General features: G+C 39.3%; 1 protein-coding gene and 1 long non-coding RNA gene across 3 annotated transcripts in view; both read left to right on the top strand.

Annotated features, from left to right (window-relative positions):
• The window catches only part of LOC138959018 (calcium-dependent protein kinase C-like), a 40032-nt gene extending 20246 nt beyond the window's left edge, over positions 1–19786 (top strand). The window contains exons 8-13 of one of the 2 annotated variants that reach the window (XM_070330385.1): positions 2415–2553; positions 4325–4405; positions 5390–5497; positions 5867–6007; positions 7557–7730; positions 10864–10996. In XM_070330385.1, coding sequence (XP_070186486.1) covers positions 2415–2553; positions 4325–4405; positions 5390–5497; positions 5867–6007; positions 7557–7718 — 631 coding nt within the window. In that variant the 3' untranslated portion in view covers positions 7719–7730; positions 10864–10996. Of the gene's footprint in view, positions 1–2414; positions 2554–4324; positions 4406–5389; positions 5498–5866; positions 6008–7556; positions 7731–10863 lie in introns of both variants that reach the window. The other variant, XM_070330386.1, reaches the window with a different exon arrangement.
• Positions 19787–20717: 931 nt separating this feature from the next.
• LOC138959028 (uncharacterized) lies at positions 20718–21807 on the top strand. The gene is made up of 2 exons (XR_011453574.1): positions 20718–21085; positions 21366–21807. It is a non-coding gene; the product is annotated as an uncharacterized lncRNA (long non-coding RNA).
• Positions 21808–23036: the final 1229 nt, after the last annotated feature.

The following is a 23036-nucleotide window of genomic DNA, read 5'->3' on the forward strand; positions in this document are numbered from 1 at the left end:
TTTCTTTCTTCAGTTATTCAAAGAAAAGAGGAGTTTTTGTGCAAAAGTTTGATCGAATCCTATTCACTCAACCAGTCAACCTGCGCAGGCGATCGATTAATGCGCGGTTGTATAGTTCTGTGCAAATCATTCCATTGTGTTAACACTTCTTGTCAGTTTCCCTGTTTTGGACTAAAATCAAGTACACAGATATGTTGTTATTCTGCTGTGGCGGTAAAGGCAGATATTGTGTGTTCTGTTCATGTTTTGGTATCGCTTAGGATAATGTTCTTTCGTCAAATGGTACTAGCAGATGAACCTTTGCACCTGTGTTCGAAAGTTAAAAACTGTATGAAGTTCAGTTTTCTGGGGAAAATAGTGTATGAAACCGCTTTATGTTCTAAATTGATGAGATGTGTGCATTTGGTTGCGTGTGATCTGTTTATAAAGTGAAATATTGTTGAAAACTGACCGTCGGATTGCAATCTGTTGTCGAAGAAACTGAGTGAAAAAAAATTGAAAGGGGAACTACTCTTGTCGCTAGACAAAGTATGAGAGTTACTTGCCTTGGGAATTTGCTTGTGTTGAACGTTTGTGCACGGCAGATCTAGATTAAAGAAAACAACCGAACTCATGGATTTTATATGGAGATGCATATGTTCAAGCCTGTAGTTGTTAATTTAAATGCGGTATGTTTGTATTGTTTGCTGCGGAGATGTATACTTCATACATTAGAGCGTTCGGACCTTTTCAGTCGCAAAAGTAGTACCGACACAGAACAGCTTCTCAACCCATTGCGCTATCGAGGATTCAGGCTGTTGCTGGCTCGTTATTTGTTTGGTTGCTGGGTGTTTATCGAAAAATAACTAGCTCTACAAGTTTACAGAGGTAAAGAAGCAGAGGGGGGAATAAATGTGAATATTAGAAATAATGGTCGAAGTTATCAGATCATGAAAAATGCAAGCTTTTATTTCTGTGGGATATTCCTGGTATTGGACAACAAAATGCATTGATACGTGTCACAGACCTGGGAACCCATACGATTTCGCCGTATTTTGTACGCATGATTGTCGAGGATACGCTCAGTACGGTCAGTGGGAAAAAAATACGACGAGAAAAATTCCTAGACTACTTTTCTTCACAAGCCCATCCTGAAGCCGATCCAGTATTTTGGCACATGATTACGTCACTATATTAGCCGCCGTCAAAAAAAATATAATCGGATCGTGTCAATCAATCAAAACAACCAGGCAAACGAAAGTACGGTATTTGGCAAAATCGGCTCCGAGAATAAACAAGTGAAACAAAGAAGAAAAGTGAAAAAGTTTGAAGAAAAATATCACACACACACAATTTGTAACCAACACACACATGTAGTCCCGCCCGGAATAAGCTTTTTTGGGATGATTTACGACTTTTGCGCACATTTCGAGCAGACGAAAACACAACATGGCGGCTCTCGCTCCTCCAACTATCGCGAGACACAAAAAAACAAAATCTCGCGCGCGCGAGATCCTGATACATCCGGTGTTTCTCTGTACGCTTGTCACGACGACTTGTTGACAAACGAAGATTCGCGAAAGAAAGAGAAAAGCGCCGAGTCTTGAGTAGAGAGCTAATAAAGTACCGGTAATCGCTAATCGAGCGAAATGAAAATCCGCGGCGACTTCCATTAGGTGAATGCTATTCAAGTTTAGGTAACGTTTTAGCCGCATCTTTTTATAAGCCGCAATGCGATTTTTTTTTTTAAAAAGTCGCGGCTTGTAGTCCGTCAAATATGGTACAGTTTTTGTCAGTAAAAATTGAAAAAAGCATTTGTTTTAAATGTATAGGTAAACTTAATTAACGGTGTGACAGACGCGCATGAGGCATGTTTTAATCATGGATGTGCAAACGCTGTGTGGAGTACGCTCATTTTTTTGAAAATACACCAAGTTTGCTTGAGAATACTCAAAGTGCAAAACAGGGGTTCCCAGGTCTTGTGTCACATTAGGATCAAGTTAGGGTGAACAAGTAGGAAATCAACGTTCTCTTGAACATTTTATGAATCCAGAACTGCAGATATTTTACTTTTGATTCAAATACAAGGGAGGGAGTCTTCTATGGGGTGTCTTAAAAGGGGGGTTCCACTGTAATGGTACATGAAGAAGGGGAGTCATATACGCATTTGCTTTTCTTGTTTTGTGCTTATTTCATGGTCACCAACATCAGCAAAGGAGACCAACATGCAAAAACAAACAAACAAAGCTCAAAATCTTTGCTGATCGAACTGATTCGTATTGTCCAACATTCCTATTTTCTTTACCCAGAACGAATCTTTATTAGGGTGGTCAGATTAAGGAAGGATTTTAGAAAAAAAACACACACACAAACTCCATATTGATTCCTGCTTTTTCACCATCTCACACTAATCATTCTGTGGCATTATGTTTCAGAGATTTGAAGCTGGACAATGTGATGTTAGATTGTGAAGGACATATCAAAATAGCTGATTTTGGCATGTGTAAAGAAGGCATGATCGATGCCCGAACAACACGGACATTCTGTGGCACGCCTGATTACATCGCTCCTGAGGTAAGTGGGGAAAGGGGTGGTATTGGGGTAGGGGAAAGTTGGGGAGGGGGTGTGTTATATTTTGCAGTGGTATAAAGAGACAGAAAAGTGAGATACATGCAGTCGATCTGCGTTGTCTTTTACTGTTGTTCTTCTCCAAGCCAGCTTACTATTGTCCCACCAATCCATCCTCTACTACTCCCCTCCCCTCCTCTCTTTGTCCCCCTCCCGTTCCTCCCTCAGGCAACCAGAGAGAGCCGGAGAGAGAGAGAGAGAGAGAGATAGAGAGAAAGAGAGAGAGTTAGAGAGACTGAGCAATGGGTGGTGTTAGTGGATAGGCAGGACAAGATATAGCTTTGATGATGCTGTGTGTGTTTGTACGTGTGTGTGTGTTTGCTTACACGATTTCAAACACGTTCAGCAACGCGAGTTTGTTTGTTTGTTTGCTTAACGCCCAGCCGACCACGAAGGGCCATATCAGGGCGGTGCTGCTTTGACATAACGTGCGTCACACACAAGACAGAAGTCGCAGCACAGGCTTCATGTCTCACCCAGTCACATTATTCTGACACCGGACCAACCAGTCCTAGCACTAACCCCATAATGCCAGACGCCAGGCGGAGCAGCCACTAGATTGCCAATTTTAAAGTCTTAGGTATGACCCGGCCGGGGTTCGAACCCACGACCTCCCGATCACGGGGCGGACGCCTTACCACTAGGCCAACAGCAACGCGAGTAACTCTGGTTGTACATGTACATGGTTTTGTACCTTTAAAATAATACACCTACTTTTCTTAGAAAATACTCAACCACCAGTTTAAGGATAAACAGCTCTGCATGCATACACAAGGCCCCTGTTGGACAAGCACTGTGCAAGCATGCTGGTCTAGATGTATGAGCCAGCTGTAGCAGTTGTCACTATAGAATCACCATTAGCTGCGGTGTGACAGGTGTGTGTCTTTGTTTGATGATTGATTGATAGAATACATTTGTTACAACAGGTTGCTCATCTTTCTATCCACTGTGTGTGTGTGAGAGAGAGAGAGAGAGGGGGGGGGGGGTATTGTTTGCATTTAAACTGAATATGGCTGACCTTATGTACCTGATCTTCAATTTTGTCATTGATGTTTCTTTGGGTCTGTCAAGACTTAGTGGGCAGAATACTACTCTTGAACCAAGGGAGGCAAATCTTATCTGCGATCAGGTGGCATTGGTGAGGAGAAGTTGCTTATGGTGAGCGTTTCTTTCTGTGTATCTTCACTTTTGCTAGCACACATAGGAAAATGTATGCAGCACATTTTCCTATGTGTACTAGCAAAAGTGAAGAGATACACAGAAAGAAACGCTCACCATTAGCAACTTCTCCTTGCCAATGCCACCTTGTTATATGCTACCATTGGTACATGTACAAATAACTAGAAATCACAGCGCAACAGTATATTGTCATGGTGACTTTGAAATATAACATCGGAGAAAAAGTGCCATGTACAGACACAGTTTTAAGACCTACAAACTCTCAAACACCCACAGAAACACACCTTCTCAATAATACATGTTGTAACCAGAGACAAAAACACCAAATACAGACACAGATTAATGCATGTACATACACACGCTTGTGCACACTCACAGCTAGATTTTACTTTCTTACACATTCATGAAACTGAAATCAAGAGACTGAAGTTGAGAGCCTTCATTTTATGACAGGTGATGTCAATTTACTGATGGATTGTGCTGATTGAATGTGCGGAATCTGCCAACATCTCATGGTCTTTGTCCTTTTTGTCGATAGATTGTGCTGTATCAGCCTTACGGAAAGTCTGTGGACTGGTGGGCCTATGGTGTCTTGTTGTACGAGATGTTAGCAGGACAGGTTGGTTTTCTTCACTCATTGAAACACAGTGGAACATTTTATGAGTTGATTCTTATTGATTCCATCTCTTTTGGTAAAGAGGTAATTGTTATTACTTGTGATTCCATCTCTATTGGTACATAGTTAATGTGCATGTTTATATGCAAGTAATTGTTTTGTTTTACTCTGTTTGGGTGTTGAAAGGTTGCTATTATCACATTAGACTTCTGGCATTTTGTGCTATGGAAGCCCCCTGTTGATATATTCATTGAGTCACTTGAGAAAAAGTGACTCTATGTAATCGGTCAGTGTTAGTCTGTCCGGCCGGCCGGCTGGCCGTCCGGCCGGCCGTCCGTAGACACCACCTTAACGTTGGACTTTTCTCGGAAACTATCAAAGCGATCGGGCTCATATTTTGTTTAGTCGTGACCTCCAATGACCTCTACACTTTAACGATGGTTTCGTTGACCTTTGACCTTTTTCAAGGTCACAGGTCAGCGTCAAAGGAAAAATTAGACATTTTATATCTTTGACAAACTTTTCTCGGAAACTATCAAAGCGATCGGGCTCATATTTTGTTTAGTCGTGACCTCCAATGACCTCTACACTTTAACGATGGTTTCGTTGACCTTTGACCTTTTTCAAGGTCACAGGTCAGCGTCAAAGGAAAAATTAGACATTTTATATCTTTGACAAAGTTCATCGGATGTGATTGAAACTTTGTAGGATTATTCTTTACATCAAAGTATTTACATCTGTAGCCTTTTACGAACGTTATCAGAAAAACAAGGGAGATAACTAGCCTTTTCTGTTCGGCAACACACAACTTAACGTTGGGCTTTTCTCGGAAACTATAAAAGTGACCGGGCTCAAATTTTATGTGAACGTGACTCATTGTGTTGTGAATAGCAATTTCTTCCTGTCCATCTGATGCCTCATATAATATTCAGAACTGCGAAAGTGACTCGATCGAGCGTTTGCTCTTCTTGTTTTTGTTGATGATAGCCACCATTTGACGGAGAAGATGAGGAGGAGTTGTTCACATCCATTACAGACCACAACGTGTCTTACGCCAAGTCAATGTCTCGTGAGGCTGTCTCTCTCTGCAAAGGGGTAAGTTTACCTCACAACATACTGTGATTATTGTGATTGTAATGTAAGACTTCGGAGTGTATGGCTCAAATTAGCAAAACAACACTCAACGGGACTAATTGTTTCGTATAGCTCCATTCCCATGGCCACTTAGTTTCCCCAAACCCGGCCTACCGTCATGTGTATATTATTTTTGCGACAGGGAGTCTGTCAGACTTTCACCCTTGCAGTCAGTTGGAATTATTAATTTGCTGTGCACAAGTGCATTCAACTGCATAAGAAACTGCTTACGAAAGTATTATATTTGGAGTTTGTTTGTTCGTTTGTTTTTAAGTCCAGGAAGAATAGTGTTCCTTAATGTAAACAAAAATGACTATGCAATGTTCTCAGCTGCTGACAAAGAATCCAATAAAACGACTAGGCTGTGGTCCCACTGGTGAGAGGGACATCAAAGACCATGCATTTTTCCGACGAATCGTCTGGGAGAAGATCGAAAGTCTGGAAGTTCAACCGCCCTACAAACCTAAAATTGTAAGCATTCTGATTTCGGTCCTTCTTTGCCATGTGATGTGATGTTGTATTTGTGTAGTTGTTTCTTATTTCCTCAAAGTACAGTTTCACTATTGTTTCCTCTGTAGTTTTTTGTTTTCTTAGGAAGAACATGATTTCTTTATGTTTCGTGTGCATGGAAGCAAACTTTGTATTTTCTTTTGCGATTTAAGGTGTGATATAGGTCTTAGTTTTTATTTTCGTGTGGTAGTGGCTACTCTGATCTGAGTTGATTGAAATTAGAAATTGCAAATTTGTACAATTGTGCTGTGAAAACAAAGAGAGAGAGAGAAAGTAAAACATGTTATATCTATGGAGGACAAAACCATACCATAGCAGACCGAGGGGTAGAGTTCAGTTGTGTATAAAATAGTTTTGCACTTGTAAAGTACATGTTATTTCTTCTGTTTGCTCAGATCAGAGTGTTTTTATGTTTTGTGTATGTGTTCCCCCTTGCATGTGTGTAGAGAAACTGGTGCTTTTGTTTTGCCATGAGACATTTCAGTTGGGTGTAAATATTATGTCCAAGTAAATCATATCTTTAAAAAAAAAAAAATTTAGTTCAAAAATAGTGCTGTACAGATGTTTCTTATGGACAATTTGTTGTGTCAAGTATGTTGACTTGAAATAATAGATTAAATCTGTGTTAATGTAGCTTTATTTTAATCAGTACTTTTAACACACAGATACTTTCTGTCAACATTGTTGAATTTAACTAATGATAGAAATACACAAGTAAGTTTATTCAGAAGCCAGTTGTGCTGAAAATGAACGTCAACAACAGAGTCAATTTTGTTGGGTTGATTATAAACTTAAAGCTGTAGTTTAGAATTGAACACTTTCTGACATTTAAAGTGTAATTTGCAAAACACAATCTGATTCTGCTTAAACTTCCTTCTGGGAAGGTCACTTAGAGCTGTCTTTACGAGACTCTTCCAGAGCTTACCTTTTGTGATGTGAAGACTGTGTTGACACTGTTCACTTTCAGACCAGCAAAACATTGTTGTTATGATACATTTGTAGAAACTATTCAAGGAAATGGTGTGTTAAAAGTAGGACAACTGGCATGAAGCTCTCCCAATGATGCAGGCTTCCAGGGAAGACAACTTTTATCATTTCTGAGGAGCTAAAGATTTGTAACGTACACTCATGGTTTGGCTCAAATGGTAAAGTTTTGGAATACAAATGCGTGAGAAAGATTACAGTGCATATGACAAAAGGACAGTTCAGAAAGCCAGAGTATACAAGTGGGTTTTGATTCAAAGTGGGATACTGAGTGGAGGAAACATACCTTAATACAGAAACTATTGTATTTTGCTTTTTTCTTTACTTTTTTTTTATTTCACAAACTTTCACTTCATGCCAGTTGAAATGTCAAATGTCACTGACCATTTTCTTTACACACAGTATGCGATAGAGCTGCACAAAAGGATTTGTTAGCTCCATGTTGTGCAGTTTTTGTACAGTAGTTGATGTTGTTGATGCGTGTGATGCCAACTGTTGTTTTCCTTTGTCCCTTCTCTCCTTATAGACGGACGGGCGAAAAGCAGAGAACTTTGACAAAGCATTCACACGGGGGCCAGTGAAATTGACACCCATCGACAGTTTGATCGTCATGAACATAGACGATGATGCATTCAGAGACTTTACCTTCGTCAATCCTTATTTTGCTCCTCCCACCGCAAGATCTTGAGTTGTGTTGCCTGTATGTACTGGGTATTATTTCAGTTTTTTTGGTTTTTCTCATTTTGTTTGTTTGCGTGGTGCATATTCAGGCTAAAAAAAGTTTTGAAAACATTTTGAAATGTTGCCAGAATAGGATAAATTGGAATAGTATTTGGGTAGAAGCATATTTTTCAAGAAAGATTTCACAGGGGAGATGTAAATTGAGAAAAATTGAATTGAGAGAATCCACTGAGTATTCATGCCTGAATATGCTACTGCCACTTTTTCCCTTTGTTGCTTGAAAGTACTTACTGACCAAGGCTGCAATTTGTATTGGCTCTCAAAATGTGTCCAACAGGGTGAGTTCCTATGTAACTGAAACTACACCTAACAGTTACTTAGTGATTTTGAAAGCTCGATAACACAAGTCCTAAGAGTTAAGACATGCTAAAATGATTTTAATTGAAAAAGTTTGCATTCTCGCCCGAGCAAATGCAGCCCACTCAAAAATTACTTCCCTTAGACGCGTGACATATAGTCAAAAATCCACCAGGTGGAACACTGTCTGTTTTCATGGCGTATAATTGGCGCAATCGGGGTGTCTAATCTTGCCCACTTCACGGGGGTGCGAGGAAGACTTCTCCCTTCATAGAAAATGTCAAAGAGTAGACAAAAACAGAGTTCTGTTTCTGCTTTCATGTATTCCGGACATTGAGTACTAGCAGCAAGGTTTTCACACATTTTTATGGTTTCGACCTGTAAATAAAAGTGTGTTCAAATCAACAATCTGTTGTTGAATCTATACAGAAAACTTTACAACAGGTTTTGCACGCGATGCGGCGCATTTTTTTGGCAACCCAACAGCGGTCCTTTAAGACATAAGACATAAGATCATTTATTGTCCACACAATTAATTACAATAGATGGAAAAGCGGGGTTCATCTGCTCTTAACGCAACCAAAACAACATATGACAACAACCTTAAAAAACAAAAATAAGAACAATAAAACATACGAAGTAAGAACACCCAAAGTACTCCAGACAGGCATGTCTGCCACATCCATACTGCACACACACACCCACACACACTCGCACACACACTCTCGCGCACATGGGTTGCTGGTAAGAGATAGTAACCAATGCATATATCACAATCCTAAAACGTTTAGATAATAAAAACTTTTGGCCATAAATATAAAGGATAAATGTAGCGAAGAAGAAGAAGGATAAATGTTATTTAAAAAAGCGTGTTTTCATGAGCTAAGTAGCCACGGTCAGTAAGTACATCATGATAGTTTCACATTTCTTTAGTTTTGCCAATTTTTCTGTTCTTATCGGTTGAAATATGAACAAACAGCCACAGTCATAATTAGGAAGATGAAAGGAAGTTCGGTGAAACTAATCAAGAGGATGGTTTCTCACCAATTACACTTTCGCACTGCTGCACAATCCTTGCTTATCTTGCCCTGTGAACCTTTTCACTGTTTTCTTACCTGCAAATTTGTGGTTGCCCACCCCACTCCTCCATGAAGCTCATTGTGCGTCAAAAAGAAAAGAAAACTCCCATGTTTTCACAAGTCCCCTGCCAGGAGAGGGAGGATGACCACAGCATTGAGAATGAAATTTCATCTTGAGCACATATTGTTGTACATACTCTCATAGCTTGCAAGTCCCTTTTCACGTGTGTTGTGTGTGCTTGAACGTTCAGTTTCCCTCCTCAGCCTGCATTTTCCCATTGTGCACATAGCATATTTCTGTTTTGCCCATTTTGTTTTGAATTTTGGAACTTTTCCATTAATTTCTGTTTGGTTTGTTTTTTGTTTTGTTTACTGGATGCATCATGAAACTGACAGTACTAACATTTTCTGACAGCTGCTGACTAACTGTTTCCCATCTCTTCCTTGCAGAATGTGCTAAAAAAAAAATTCACAAACTCACTGGAATTTTAAGACTCAAGAAGTAAAGTGTAAAGCACCAAAAAAGAAAATAACAATCAAAATAAACAAGAACTGAACAAAATTCAGAAATATTGACAGCTGTGACTTAAAGGTTTGTATGTTTTAGGGAAGATTTGTTGGCTGAGAACACGTACAGACAGATATCTGTACACACACACACACACACACACACACACTCTCTCTCTCTCTCTCTCTCTCTCTCTCTCTCTCTCTCTCTCACAGTGGTCAGTAACAACAACAGCTGAGACCAGTCTTTTATCAGCTACCTGTGTATTTCTTAACGGAGTGACTCACACATTAAACAATTATAAGAACACATCAAAGTACTGTATAGCCTTTCACTGAAAGAAATTAAGATAAAGGTACAAATGTGTCAAAAGAGCTGCAGACAGTGTTTGTGTTAACCCCACTGAACTTTGTCCTTGTCCTGTGTGCATAAGTTTTGCAGGTGTGATAGCACGAGTGTGCTTGTAGTTGCCTGAAAACGGTCAGCAGTTTACAAGTAGGGAGTGTGGTGTTAATAACGCACTAATTAACCCCCACCCCCTCCCCCTTTACAAAGAATTATTGGCAATTTCTACTAAATACGGAGAACAAATATTATGAACAAATAAATAATCAGTAACAGAGTTTACGACAGACCCGTCATTAAATTGTAGCTGTAAACACAATAGACGGGGATCTTAAAAATTCCACTGCCAGTACGCACTGAGGGATGTCAGTGAAGCTAGATCTTTAACCTTTACACATTGGTAGGGTTTGATGGCCTCCAGACATAAGGCAAGTGTTGGTGACACTCATCAGATGTCATTAGGCTACAGCAGGGTAAAAAGAAGCAATGTCTGACTGACCTCTATCAAATTTCAATGTCATGGCAAGGTCATTATCATTTTCTTGAACGTTTGTGAAGAAGAGCTTTCACACGCTGCCATGGTTTGATGAACTCCAGACATGTCCCAAGTCTGTTTGATCATCGTCAAATTTCAAGGTCAATTTAAGTCAATAAGCAGAATTTTTGTTGTTGTTGTTGTATGTTTATGGAGCGAGAGCAGCAGATAATTTCTGATTTGTATGACCAAGGTGAGTCTGTTGAGTATTTGCTCTTCTTGTTCATGTACAGGATATGCAAAACAAGTACATGTATTCTTTCCAACTCAAGTTTACCCCCTGACTGCACGATAATGACCAGCATCTCCTGTCTCTTGCTGTCCACAGAAAAGTAGAAAAGACGTCAGCAACTTTGACCGTGAGTTTACCTCAGAGGCGCCCAAGCTGACCCCCACGGACAAGCTGTTCATCATGAACCTGGACCAGACGGAGTTCTCCGGATTCTCTTACGTCAATCCAGAGTTCGTTGTGACGGTGTGATTGTGGACACGCAGAGTGGGGTCTGCACCCAAACCAGTTGCGTTCCTGCATTTCCAGGGGGCTTCCTTCTCCCCGGTAACTTCTTGGCCGACAATGATATCGTTTTGTATAATGGGACTGATGACCTTGATGGCTGTTTTAAATCCGTTGATCATCGTATTGCACCAAGCATTTCATAGTATAGCTGTTGCAGCATGGTTTCAACAGTTTCAGAGATGGGTGAATGGATTGAGATGAATGTCATGAAAGCTCCAGTGTTACCTTGATTTTTGTAATTATTTGCCTGTTATTTCTGAAAGGATTTTGATTACAGGTATACATGTATTGTAAAATAATCTAAGGGTACTTGTCTTTGTCCTGCGTATGTTTTATGGCTTCTTTGCCCAAACCTTACACCTCCATCGAACCCCTACCACCCTTACTTCTCACTCTTTTCATCATATACTTCATATACTTTTTGTACATTGAGATACTCTTTATGGGAAAATAGTTGCTGGCACTATTAACATACTGCAGCAAGATATTCAATTCATAAGTTTGGTCGGACAAGAAAGATTTCTGCCAAACTTGTTTGGGTCTCGATCAGCACATAAGACTTTTTTTTAGCGGGCATCCCAAACATACAGGGAAGTTTTAGTTAGTGACTTCAATTTGTAACATAGCTGAGTAAAGCAACAGCATATATTATTGTACCAGCGTAGTTTGTGATACATTTATAATGTTGTGAACATCAATTGAGGATCTCTGCAAGCACAACTTTACGACGGAGCACTTTTAAAAAAAAAAACAGTTTTAATTTTTTGTTTTTATCAAATTTCATGTTTGATTGAATGAAATGGAGAACAATTTATATAACCCTCTGGAAGAACATATATGCTCAGAAAGCTCAGTCAAAGCTTTTGCATTTTGTATGGCAGAAAGAATTGCTTGCTAACCAGCAGCTCTTCGTTTAAAGTTTAGCAACTGCTCGCACTAATATGTCCTGCTTCAAACCAGTTAATTTACAAATCACCAGCTGATCATAAGTCTGTATTTTACTTTTCCGTTTGCACGGTTTTACAAAGCGGAGTGGCAGAACATATGCTGCTGCCTGTGCATTTGTTTTTGTATCACATCTATTCTTCCCAATCTTACTGTAATAATGTCTTTCTATGTCTTGTGATGCAGATCTGTCTTGAAGCTAATGTGTGGAATGCTTTGCGATCTCTAGGCTTCTGAATCAAAAGTTATCATTGTATTGAGCAATTGTGCCCTTTGCAAGAATGGGGTATGTGTCATATTTCTGAGAGAGATTACTTTACAGTCCAGAGATGTGTTTACGTGCCATGACGAGTGACTGTGTTTGTGAATACGTGTGATGCTTTGCAATGTGATTTGAGTTGCCTGCCTTTCCTCACCTCGCTGTGAAAATGTGAAACAAAAGTGTGTTACAGGAAGTTTGCATGAATTGTCATTCATCATTTGTAGACAATGTTTGACAGTTTAGTTTTCTTCCTTCATGCGAGAATTTATATTTTGTTTCACCACATTTATTGACATTTTGAACAGAATTGTAACTAACTTTTGTGCAATATTGAAAATTACCAGTTTTTCTGCTGAAGAGATGTTAATTTTCTGTAATTTTATTTGGTTGTAGTTGCATTAGAAATTAATGCGTTAGTAAGATATGTTTCTTCCCCTACATTATTCACTTTTTGTGTGTTTATTTCTACCTCCTCGTCCATAAACAGGCTTTTAATTTTCCTAGGACACATTGTATTAAGTCAAAAATGTTTAGATTATAGACACAGACACGGTTTGTTTGATTTCATGACAAACGTACTGTTTGCTTTGTAGTAGTTGGCCACTTTCTTGCCTGCCAGCAACTGCAGAGATATTTATATCTGATTTACACTTCCAAACACAAACTTTTTTCAAAGGATGGTAGGTAAATTTTAAAATAGAACAAAAATGTAGGATAATTTAGAGACATTTGGCCAAACAATGACATTTCTTCGCTGATTGCTCTGTTGTTATTGCTTTTATGAAAACAATTTTAATATATCATTGTGTTTCCAAAGCTGGAAGCTCCTTCTGCTTCCACTCCGACAATTGTAAGCTATAATTGTTAGAAAAGATTTCAGGTGATTTTGGTGTTGGTGATAAAGTATGTGCCATGCTTAATAGTAACTGCAATAAATTGGCATACTGTTTGTGAGTAGCATTTAAAGTTACTTCAAGAAAATTCTGTTGTTCACAAAATGTTGATGTAACTGGCATGTGTTTTGCAAATGTTAATGGCAAGGAACAATGTGCATGCAAAGCAAGGAATTAGCATTATGACCAGATTTCAATGCTTTCTTAAGTATCCTCTAAATTGTACAAGGAAGGCATTAGGAGGGGGAGAGAGAGGGAGTGTGTGTGCGTGTATGTATGCATGACTGTGCTTTTTGAAAACATGTCTTTTACTTTGCAAAAATCTAGTTACGAGTGAAAGTATTAGAGGTAACAATGGAAGATGGTATATTGTGATGAAATGTGGCATTTGGTTAGCATGAGTCATTGCAGTACACACACAAAAACCCACACAAAATCTAAATAAATAAATACAATTGTCAAAAATGAATAAAAGATCATGCCAAAGCATGTGTCCTGCCCTTAGAACAGCAAGTATCCTGCTATGTACACAAAAGGTTTCAACCAGGATAGATGAGAGTTTGTCTTGGCTCCATTGCCCCATCACCTGCCTCAACTCCAGCTTTATCCCCCAACCTCAGGGACTGGGTGAAAATCAGCACTAAATATGTAGTCAACAGATTAACAATAAAATAATACTGCCTGTGTTGTTCTCAAATTCAGAAATTCCCACTCCCAGCCAGATCCACTGGTCATTTTCAGTTCGAATGAATGCAACTGTCACCAAAACCATGCACAGGTAGCCACCCTCATTTTCTTTCCCCATCTTTCTGCAAAAATCTCTTTTGATCAAAGAACTGGATAACAAATTGAAGTTTAACATGACAGAGAAAATAATGGTAATAATTATTTGTTTGATATAATTTGCAATGGGTAATTTATGCTAATACATGTATATATTTGTCTGAAACTAAACAGACAGTACACAGAAAATGGCAGATGCATGGTAGAAAATGTGAGAGTTTGCTGCACTGATGCATGTACAGTATGTCTTTCTTTGATCTATATGTGGTGTACTGCTCTGTGAGAAAGAGGAACACAGGTGTGGGTGTGTGTGTACATGTGTGTGTGTAGTACCAGTTTATACAAGAATGAACTGGTTCTGAAGAATTCCAGTCTACACTAAATACTGCACATATAAGCCATGAACTTTGTGTTGTGTGTGCACACACATTTTTGTCTTTGTTGGCTTGCTGTACATTGCGGATTGCACTCCCTTTGTGTTGAATGAGAGAGATGATATAACATTTCTTTAGTCAAGAATTGAACAACTGCCATTAGCCCTTGCTAAGCTGCTAGATACCTGATTTTGTTTCTGCCAAAATCACAAATGTCAAAAGAGAGAAAGGGGTCCTGATTTGGCCTATTATGGTCCGCTGGACCCGAAAAGCAACAGCTAACTAACTAACTAAGAGAGAGAAAGAAAAGGTTGAAACCCTTAATGGAACCTGCTACTGTTTATTATTTGTAAGATGAGTAGAAAGACTTAGATTGATCTGTTCAATAAATGTTGAAAGGAAATATACACCGAGAAATCTAAGGGGGTGGCTGTGAAGTGATAAGTATTTTTAAATGCGAGCAGTAAATATGTACTAACTGTTAGAAGAGAAAGTGTCTGAATACTATTTGCACAGTTTTATTCAGTTTTGTTGCTTTGAAAGCTGGGTTTTTAAAGTCTGTATTGTGTCTTTAAAATTGTTGAATGTACTAGAATTTCTGAAAGGATCCACAAACACTTTGTAATAGGATGATCAAGTGAATGAGAATAGAGATGGAATGTACATATAAATCAGTTTGAGATACATACTGGTGTTTATAGCATTATTAATTCGCTTTTGTGATGATTAATTTTATTTCATTTGGCCATTTCTTCAGATTTGACTTTTCCATTGCCTTTGTGGTTCAGTACTAGTCGATCATGGTCCTGTTCATTTAAACTTAGCTTATTTTCCTGTTCTCAAAATAATTGAAGAAAATGGTCTTCTAAAGTGTGGGTTGTACTACAGTATATAATTGCAACTACATATTATGGATTGATACGAAAGGGAACCAATCCAATGCTTCAGAGAAATGCTGTATCGGCAATGTTTTTATTTTGTAATAAAGCTTCCATACCTTTTTTAAACATGTGACTGTCTTTAAAGTGTACAGTCTTTTTAAATCGATGTACATTTTTCCTGTGCATTTCTTATAAAAAAAATCTTTAAAGAGAAGACTCCTTTTTACCTTTGTTTGGTCTTGAACAGATGGAGATCTCAGAAATAGTATTGTGCAAAAGTGGTCGCTGTTCTTCCAAACTTTATGTTATGTACAGACATCAGAATATCAAATCTTGCTCTATAGATCAATCCCAGTTGTTTACTGCTGTGAGTTGTGACAATTTACACAACAGCTATTCAGTTTAAAAAAGAGGCGTACAAATTGTGTGTTTAAACAAATTGATAACGGCAGGATTGCTGTTGTTTTTGTTTTTTAATGTGTGGGGGGGGGGGGGGGGGCCTTCTGGATTGATTTTTTTTGGGCTTAAAATGTACCGTACTTTCCGGGTGACAAGGCGCTTCGTTATACAAGACGCACCCCCTTCTTTTTAAAAAAAATTGTAATCCAGTCACCCATTGGACGCAGGGGGCCGATAGGGCGCACCAAAATGACCCAGTTTTTGCCATGAGAGGTGGTTCCCCTGTCATATCTGAGAGAGGAAACACTTCCTGCACCGTGGTCAGTGACCGACTTTAACTGAGTGAAAATATGTGTACTCTGTGTGTGCGGCCAGATCAAAGGCATTGTGATAGCTGGGTGGCCTTGTTTATAGACACGACCTTCTTCCCAGGGGTCAATGACCCAGTTTTTGCCATGAGAGGTGGTTCCCCTGTCATATCTGAGAGAGGAAACACTTCCTGCACCGGGGTCAGTGACCGGTCAGTGACCGAGTTTAACAGAGTGGAAATCTGTGTGTGCGGCCAGATCAAAGGCAGGGCAGTACCTAGTAGCTGAAACATGCATTATCACAAGTTGTTTGACTGGTACTCAAGCGGTCTCTTTGATTTTTTTCGTATTTCATACACGGATTAGGCGCTTTGTTATACAAGACGCAGGGGTCGAACTCGAGGAAAAAAGTCGCGCCTTATGACCCGGAAAGTACGGTACTTGTCATAGTTGTGGACCTGATAGTTTTAGCTGTGCTCAGGTGTCTTATACCAAAAAGTTTTATATAGAGAGAAGAAATTGCCTGGAATACTCTTGTTTTGCTAATGCTGCAGCTAGCGTGCTTTTGACTTTTTTTGTTGTTGTTTTGGATTTTGTTTTGGATTTTTCAGCCAGTTTTTAGATACTATCAATTATAGTGACTGCCTTTGTGTTTAGCCCCAAACCTGCCTTTGTTTTTGAAAGTTCCTGAGAGAAAGTTACCAGGTGTATTAATGGTATAAACTGACACTGCCTTTTGTGTAGAATACGGTCATTGGAGGTCAAATTATATTTAATTCATGGGATGATAAGACATCCATTCGACTACAAATGGAAGTGTCCCTTCAAAGTAGGTGCTCTCTGGTGACAGAACAACTCAGGTGTCTGTTACACGAGCAAGTTGTTATGAATTCTTTCCACCAGTGTGAACAAATTGACACCAGTGAGCACTGACTTGCTCTGTTGAGAAAGAGTCACAGTGATAGCTCCAGACATGCATTTTCCAAACTGGCATTTTCGATAACACAATACAGCTTACACAAAGATTAGTCACTCTATCGCTGGATGTAACCAGTCAGAATGCAGTCTGAGTCATTATGTAACACATATTTGTAGGGGATGTCCTGATACACAGAACATCAGTCAGTACTTTGACTGCATGGCTATTGTTTTTTCCCCTGGTGTTTTCAGATGTCGACACATAAGATACAAGATATTTCTGGTCTAAATAATCTCTGCATCTTTGAAAATTTGTCACTGCATTAGAAGGGCACTACTGTTTGTCATAACCTTTGAGTGTTGTTTCCAGTCCTGCTCCTACACCCTAATATAATATGCACATGATAGACACACATTTTTGTTATGAGATCAATGCTGTTATCGATTGTGCACAATTAAAATGACTTAACAAAAAAGGATAACTTAAGGCTGACATTTTGTATTTTTAATTTATATTTGAACAACAATAGTAAACTTACATATATGACTGATTAGATTGAGAATTATATCAACTTAAATAAAGTGGGGTCTTTGTATTCATAGTTTGATCAATCTAAAACTGTGATATGTAAGGTCGTCGCGATATAACCTTCGTGGTTGAAAACGACGTTAAACACCAAATAAAGAAAGAAAGATATGTAAGGGCAGGGCCCCAAAAACCATGCGTTCCTTCCTCCTGTATGCCAAAAACAATGTACCACAAGTTCATGCAGAGGATCCTGCCACGCACTAAACCTCAAAAGGGGGTCACGGGATGCGCTATATATCCGTTATCATGGGTATCGTTGTTTTCAGAAAATGTTCTCCCAGATAGATCTGTTCAGACGCAAATTTAGAATTAATCTAACCAAATATAATCATATTGAAGGGCTCAGAGAACTTCCAAAAGTTGTCAATACATTGAAATAAGCACTTTAAAGATCATATGTCAGTGAGGAATGTGCCTTCCGGAAGCAAAAATATGAACCTCCTGCATGGTCTGCGGACCCTCTTAAATTAGGGGTCACGGAACCCTCTCGGCGGGATGTCTGTGAGGATCTTTGTGAAGGTCACATAAGCATGTAGTTTGTTGAACTTTTTTTTCCGTTGAAGTCTTTGAAAAAGCCTACTCTGTATTCAAAGCACCATATCAGTTATGCAAACAAGAGCTGAGGTTTATATTTATTTATTTTTTACATGTACTGTAGTTGCAACAGTATTGTTTTACGTTTTTGTTTTTTATCCCTGTGTTGTACAAATATAGCATAGAAAACTAATGTACAGTTTTAAACAAAGTCATGAAATAGCTCGACTTTCAGGGAGTACTGGGTATTAAATGCTTTGAGTGGGTATTAAATGTTAGGCGACTGTCTCTGGTTTTTTGTACATTATACTTTCCGTTGTTTTTAGGTGCAGTATTTCATGTGCAGAGGGAAACCAGTTTATGTAGATCAGATACTGAGTTCTTGGGGAAAAAGACCACATACATCTGCTGTAGAAAGGAGGGCTATAGTTTACCTCTTTAACATATTGTTGAGTTGAGAAATGTGTTGAATTTAGTGGTCATGCAGTCATCAGTCACACAAACATTTGCAGTTGTATTCCAGGTGTTCAAAAGCCCTCCTTTGTATTTTCTCATGATCCATTGTATTCTTGTAATGAATCGTTTGTGCCTAAATAGATCGACCTCTGACCGTTTCAAAACAATCAACCTAAAAATCAAACTAAACAAGCTGTTGACGATAGAGACATTTTGTTTGAGCAGTCATAACTTTCCGTAAACAATGTATATTAACAACACTTTCAAGCCTGATAAAGCGATGTGTTGCACTTGATGGAGGTAAATGAAAGTCTTCTGGTTGATAATGCCTGTAACTCTCCCATTATTTTGTTTGGTGCTGGGTATTTGCCTTAGCTAATTACAACCCAGCATTCATCGAAATGTTCAAGCAGTTATGTGGATAACATGTATGCAGTGTTGCCTGTGCTTGTCATATGAACTGTTATTGGACTGTTTGAGTACTTGCTTTTCAAATGTGTCAGGCGTTTGTAAAACATCTTGCACTAATGTAATACTACTATGTCTTCTAGTTTATCACCTTTTTTCTGTAATTTGCGCAGTTGTACAGAAACTGCTTTTGCAAGTAGAACATGTTCACATTTCTGTTATAAATAAATGTTCTATCAAAAGTCTTATAACAATCAAACTTTGAAGACAAAAAAACATTGCTGGAAAATATAGAAATATTATTATTTCTATGTTTGTGAGGATAGAAATGTCTGCAACCTGTTTATTACAATCCTTCTGCCACAACTACCTTACTGTGTGAAGTTCTTGATGGAAACACCAAATGTTTTGTGTTGTAAACCAACATTTTATTACTCCTTCACTTGCACTTTTCTGTGTTTCCCAATGCTCAAGTGGTTCAGGAGTGAAGATTTCATTCCAATTGTGTATGGCTGTGTTTAATGTGTTGTGTTAACCCTTGAATCAGTCTCTTTTGTCTTTTACCTCCAAGCTTTGTTGCCGTCTCTTTGCCCTTCCAAGCATTTTAAAAATTGAGTGAAACTTTATTATGCCAGGTATGTTTTGTATTCTCTCCCCCCCCCCCCCCCCCCCCCCCCCCCCCCTATGGCTCATGTATGGTTTACCACCCATGTTCAAAATGTCTCTTTTTCTTGGTTGTATTTTGTGGTTTTTGTCTTTTTTATCTCTCCTGTTTTCTTCTGACTTTCTCTCCATCTCAGTAAAAGAAGATTTCATTGAATGTTGTGTAACATTTTTAACAATTCCCTTTTTTCTTACAATGTGATATTACATTTATTTTTTGCAGCAACTTCTACAAGTTTTGGAGTCTTTTGGAATGATTGAAACTTCGTTTGGAAATCGTCTTTGTAACTGGAAACCAATAAAGTAAAGACTCACCAATCACTGGTCTTGTCCTTTAGTCATTTGTTGATTCTGTGCAAATGAAAGGTCTGTCATGGTTGCTTGATCCGTGTGACAAGTGTCTTGGAGAAACTGAGAACACACCATACAATACAATACAATACCACTTTATTATTTTGATTAGAAAAAATTATTTTGTGGCGGACAACAAGACTGTTCAACTCACAATCAAAATATATTAACATTAAAAACATTTTGATAACAGATGTACGTTTACAATCACCTCAGCTCCTTTTACTTTGGGGTTAACTGAAAAAATGAGGCGATGACGATGCACTAAAAAATAAGCATATGAAGTGCCATTCAAAATTCAAGATTTAAAATGCTTGACATGTTAAATATAAAGCATAAACAATGCACACTCACACACACACTAACAAACTCTTTTGCACACTCACCCACACATGCTTATTCAAAACCAGCATTAAAAGCATGATCGGCAGTTCCGATTAAAAATAAAAATAAAAATAAAAATTGTTTGGATAATCATATTCAAAGGACCTGAAACTCACTGCTCTCAGAGAAGCAGTTAGCCTGGTCAGCGAACACCCACCCTCCCACGCCGTCTTCCTGACCGACTGCAGATCCGCCGTCCAAAGCCTGCAGTCGCCCAAAGAGCAGCTGGAACGAGACACCCAGCGTCTTCTTTGTACTCTCCCAGAGCACAAACGTCGCTGTCCAGTGGATCCCTGCTCACTGTGGCCTCTCAGCCTCAGGGAACGAGGAAGCGGACAGACTGGCCAAGACTGGCAGCCATCTGGAGCAGACAAGACCAACAGTCTCTTACAGTGAAGCCAAAACCCTGGTGAAAAGACACTACCAAACCACCTGGAATGCCCAACACAGCCTGCCATCTGATGATCAGATGCCCAACTGTTACGAAGCGGTTTACTCGTATTTTTGATAATGTGTATTGTTGTAAATAGAATAGACTATAGCGATGGTCAGACATTGGAAAGGGCTATAGGCTGCATACCGTCGCGTTGACCGCAGTTGAACCTTTGTGTAACTGACAAGGTTTTTCACGTGCAAGTAATGCAGACGACAGCTCACTGGCAATGTCATAGCAAGAACGACTTTGTAAAATCAGTCGCCGTCAAGGAGCCAAGCTCGACTCATGTTTTTCGTAACACTTTAGCAGACGGGCTCCTGTTTTAGGTATCTGACTGAAGAAGGATGAAGACTGACGAACTTTCCCTATCAGCTTACATGATATCTTCCATTTTCATATTCATGCCAGGCCGGCGACTGTACTAAATGTTGGCTTTACACTCTTTTGAGGTATGTTTGAAACCGGTTATATTTTCATGTCATGTTGTCGTATGTGAGAAGAGTGACTGGTTCTGTGTTTAACGTTATTGTGTAGGCCTAAGCTATTGTACTACACTGCTTAAACATGTGAGGGTTTTACGTAACGTTTTCTTGGCTTTAGAAAACAGGAATTAACGTGTAAATAATTATATTGGCTCATGCAGCTTAATATGTTGGACGAGTGAGTATTTTTATTGTGCGAGTGAAAGAAACTAAAGACAAGTTGACTTATGGACTATAAACTTTACAGTGTTCCAACTGGGGGGTTTTCATCGCCGGAGGCTGAACTGAACCAGTCAACTGCGGCTTGGTGTACATGACCATGGCATGGAGAGCTGGCAGGGTTCTACAGTTAGCCACCGAGACGAACTGGAAGGATCAAGGACTACGTCAAGCAATGGTTGCGGTGTCGTGAGGACTGGTGCACCCTTATCAGTCGTCTGAAGGACTTACAGCCATACCAACATCTTGAGGGCCGAAAGATGGCAGTAGGGTAACGTACAGTAGAATACCTATTCGTCTTACCTGTTAAGCTGCTTTGTTTGAGCCAAAAGGTGTCTGCGTCTTGGACTGTAGAGTTTCTTGCGGTGTTGTCGACCTAGAGTACTGGTCGAAGCCCGGAAATGATTTTGTGATGTAAAAAGCTTTGTAAACAATAATAATTAGTCTTGGCAGTGTCAAGATCCATTTAACACCAGGTTTTTGCGTGTGTGAGTGAGTGTGCGCTTGTGCCTTGTAAGCTACGGTAGCGGACAACTATTCAGATTACATTCAAGCCTGTAAACAAATACTAAATTTATAGAGTGGTGTAGAGGCATTTATGATTGTCTAGAAACCGACCAATAAAGGACCATAACATCTGGCGCAATAAGGGCTATACCACTCCATAACAAACCTACAGCGCCATCAGCAGACCATCCTCTTCCGCCTACGGACTGGACACTGTCGACTGCGTGCCCACATGCACCGCCTTGGTCTGTCGCACACACTGAACTGTTTGTGCGAAACAGGCCCACAGACCCTGGAGCACATCCTGCAGACCTGCCCGCTCCACCAGGAAGCCAGAACAGATCACTGGCCCCAAGGTGCCACACTGCAGGAGCAACTCTGGGGCACCAAAGACTCCCTGATCCTGGCCACCAGCTTTATTCAAGCTACAAAACTTGAAGTCTGACCTGAGGCCAAAAATCATAGAACGCCGAAGAAGAAGAAGAAAGGACCTGAAAAAAAAGCTTTATTTTGTGCAAACAATTTTGTGACCTTGCAGACAGGAGTACACCTATTTTGAACATGACACTCATACTCAGTAGCAGCAATCTTTCTCGCCTTTTCAAGTTCTTGTCAACATAATCTCAGTCATACTTGAAATTAAACTTAAAGCTAGTCGATTTTGCTTTCCACACTGACACGAAGTGAACAGGACCAAAGGGGCAGTTATCAACTTAACTTACCTCGAACAGTGAGATTAACAGAACGTACAGCACACAATTAAATTCGAATGGAGCGACTCGAAAACTGACGAATCTATACTGATCCCCATGGTCGAGAACTCACGTATATATATCTGAATCTGAATCTGATATAAATTTGGCCAAAAAATTATTGCAACAATTTTTGCACGCTAAGAAAAGCATTAAAACACAATTTATTTTAGTTCAACGTTATATGCCCCAAAAGGTAATTATGTCAGCTGTACATATCATCCGATTGATGGTACTTTGTATAGGCATCCCGTGACAGCCTGTCAAACAAGGTCACCCCTAAAATCGACCTGACAAAAACCATAGCCCCGTATTTTAAAATCTGCAAAAAATCCGAATATGCACAAACAAACACTTGTGACAACCATTGGAAAGGCCATTCAATTTCCTGTTCAGAACATTTTGTTTTATGCACCTGACTTCTCTAGTCTTTATGTAGC

Source organism: Littorina saxatilis, linkage group LG2 (genome assembly GCF_037325665.1).
Source record: "Littorina saxatilis isolate snail1 linkage group LG2, US_GU_Lsax_2.0, whole genome shotgun sequence".
NCBI lineage: Eukaryota > Metazoa > Mollusca > Gastropoda > Littorinimorpha > Littorinidae > Littorina > Littorina saxatilis.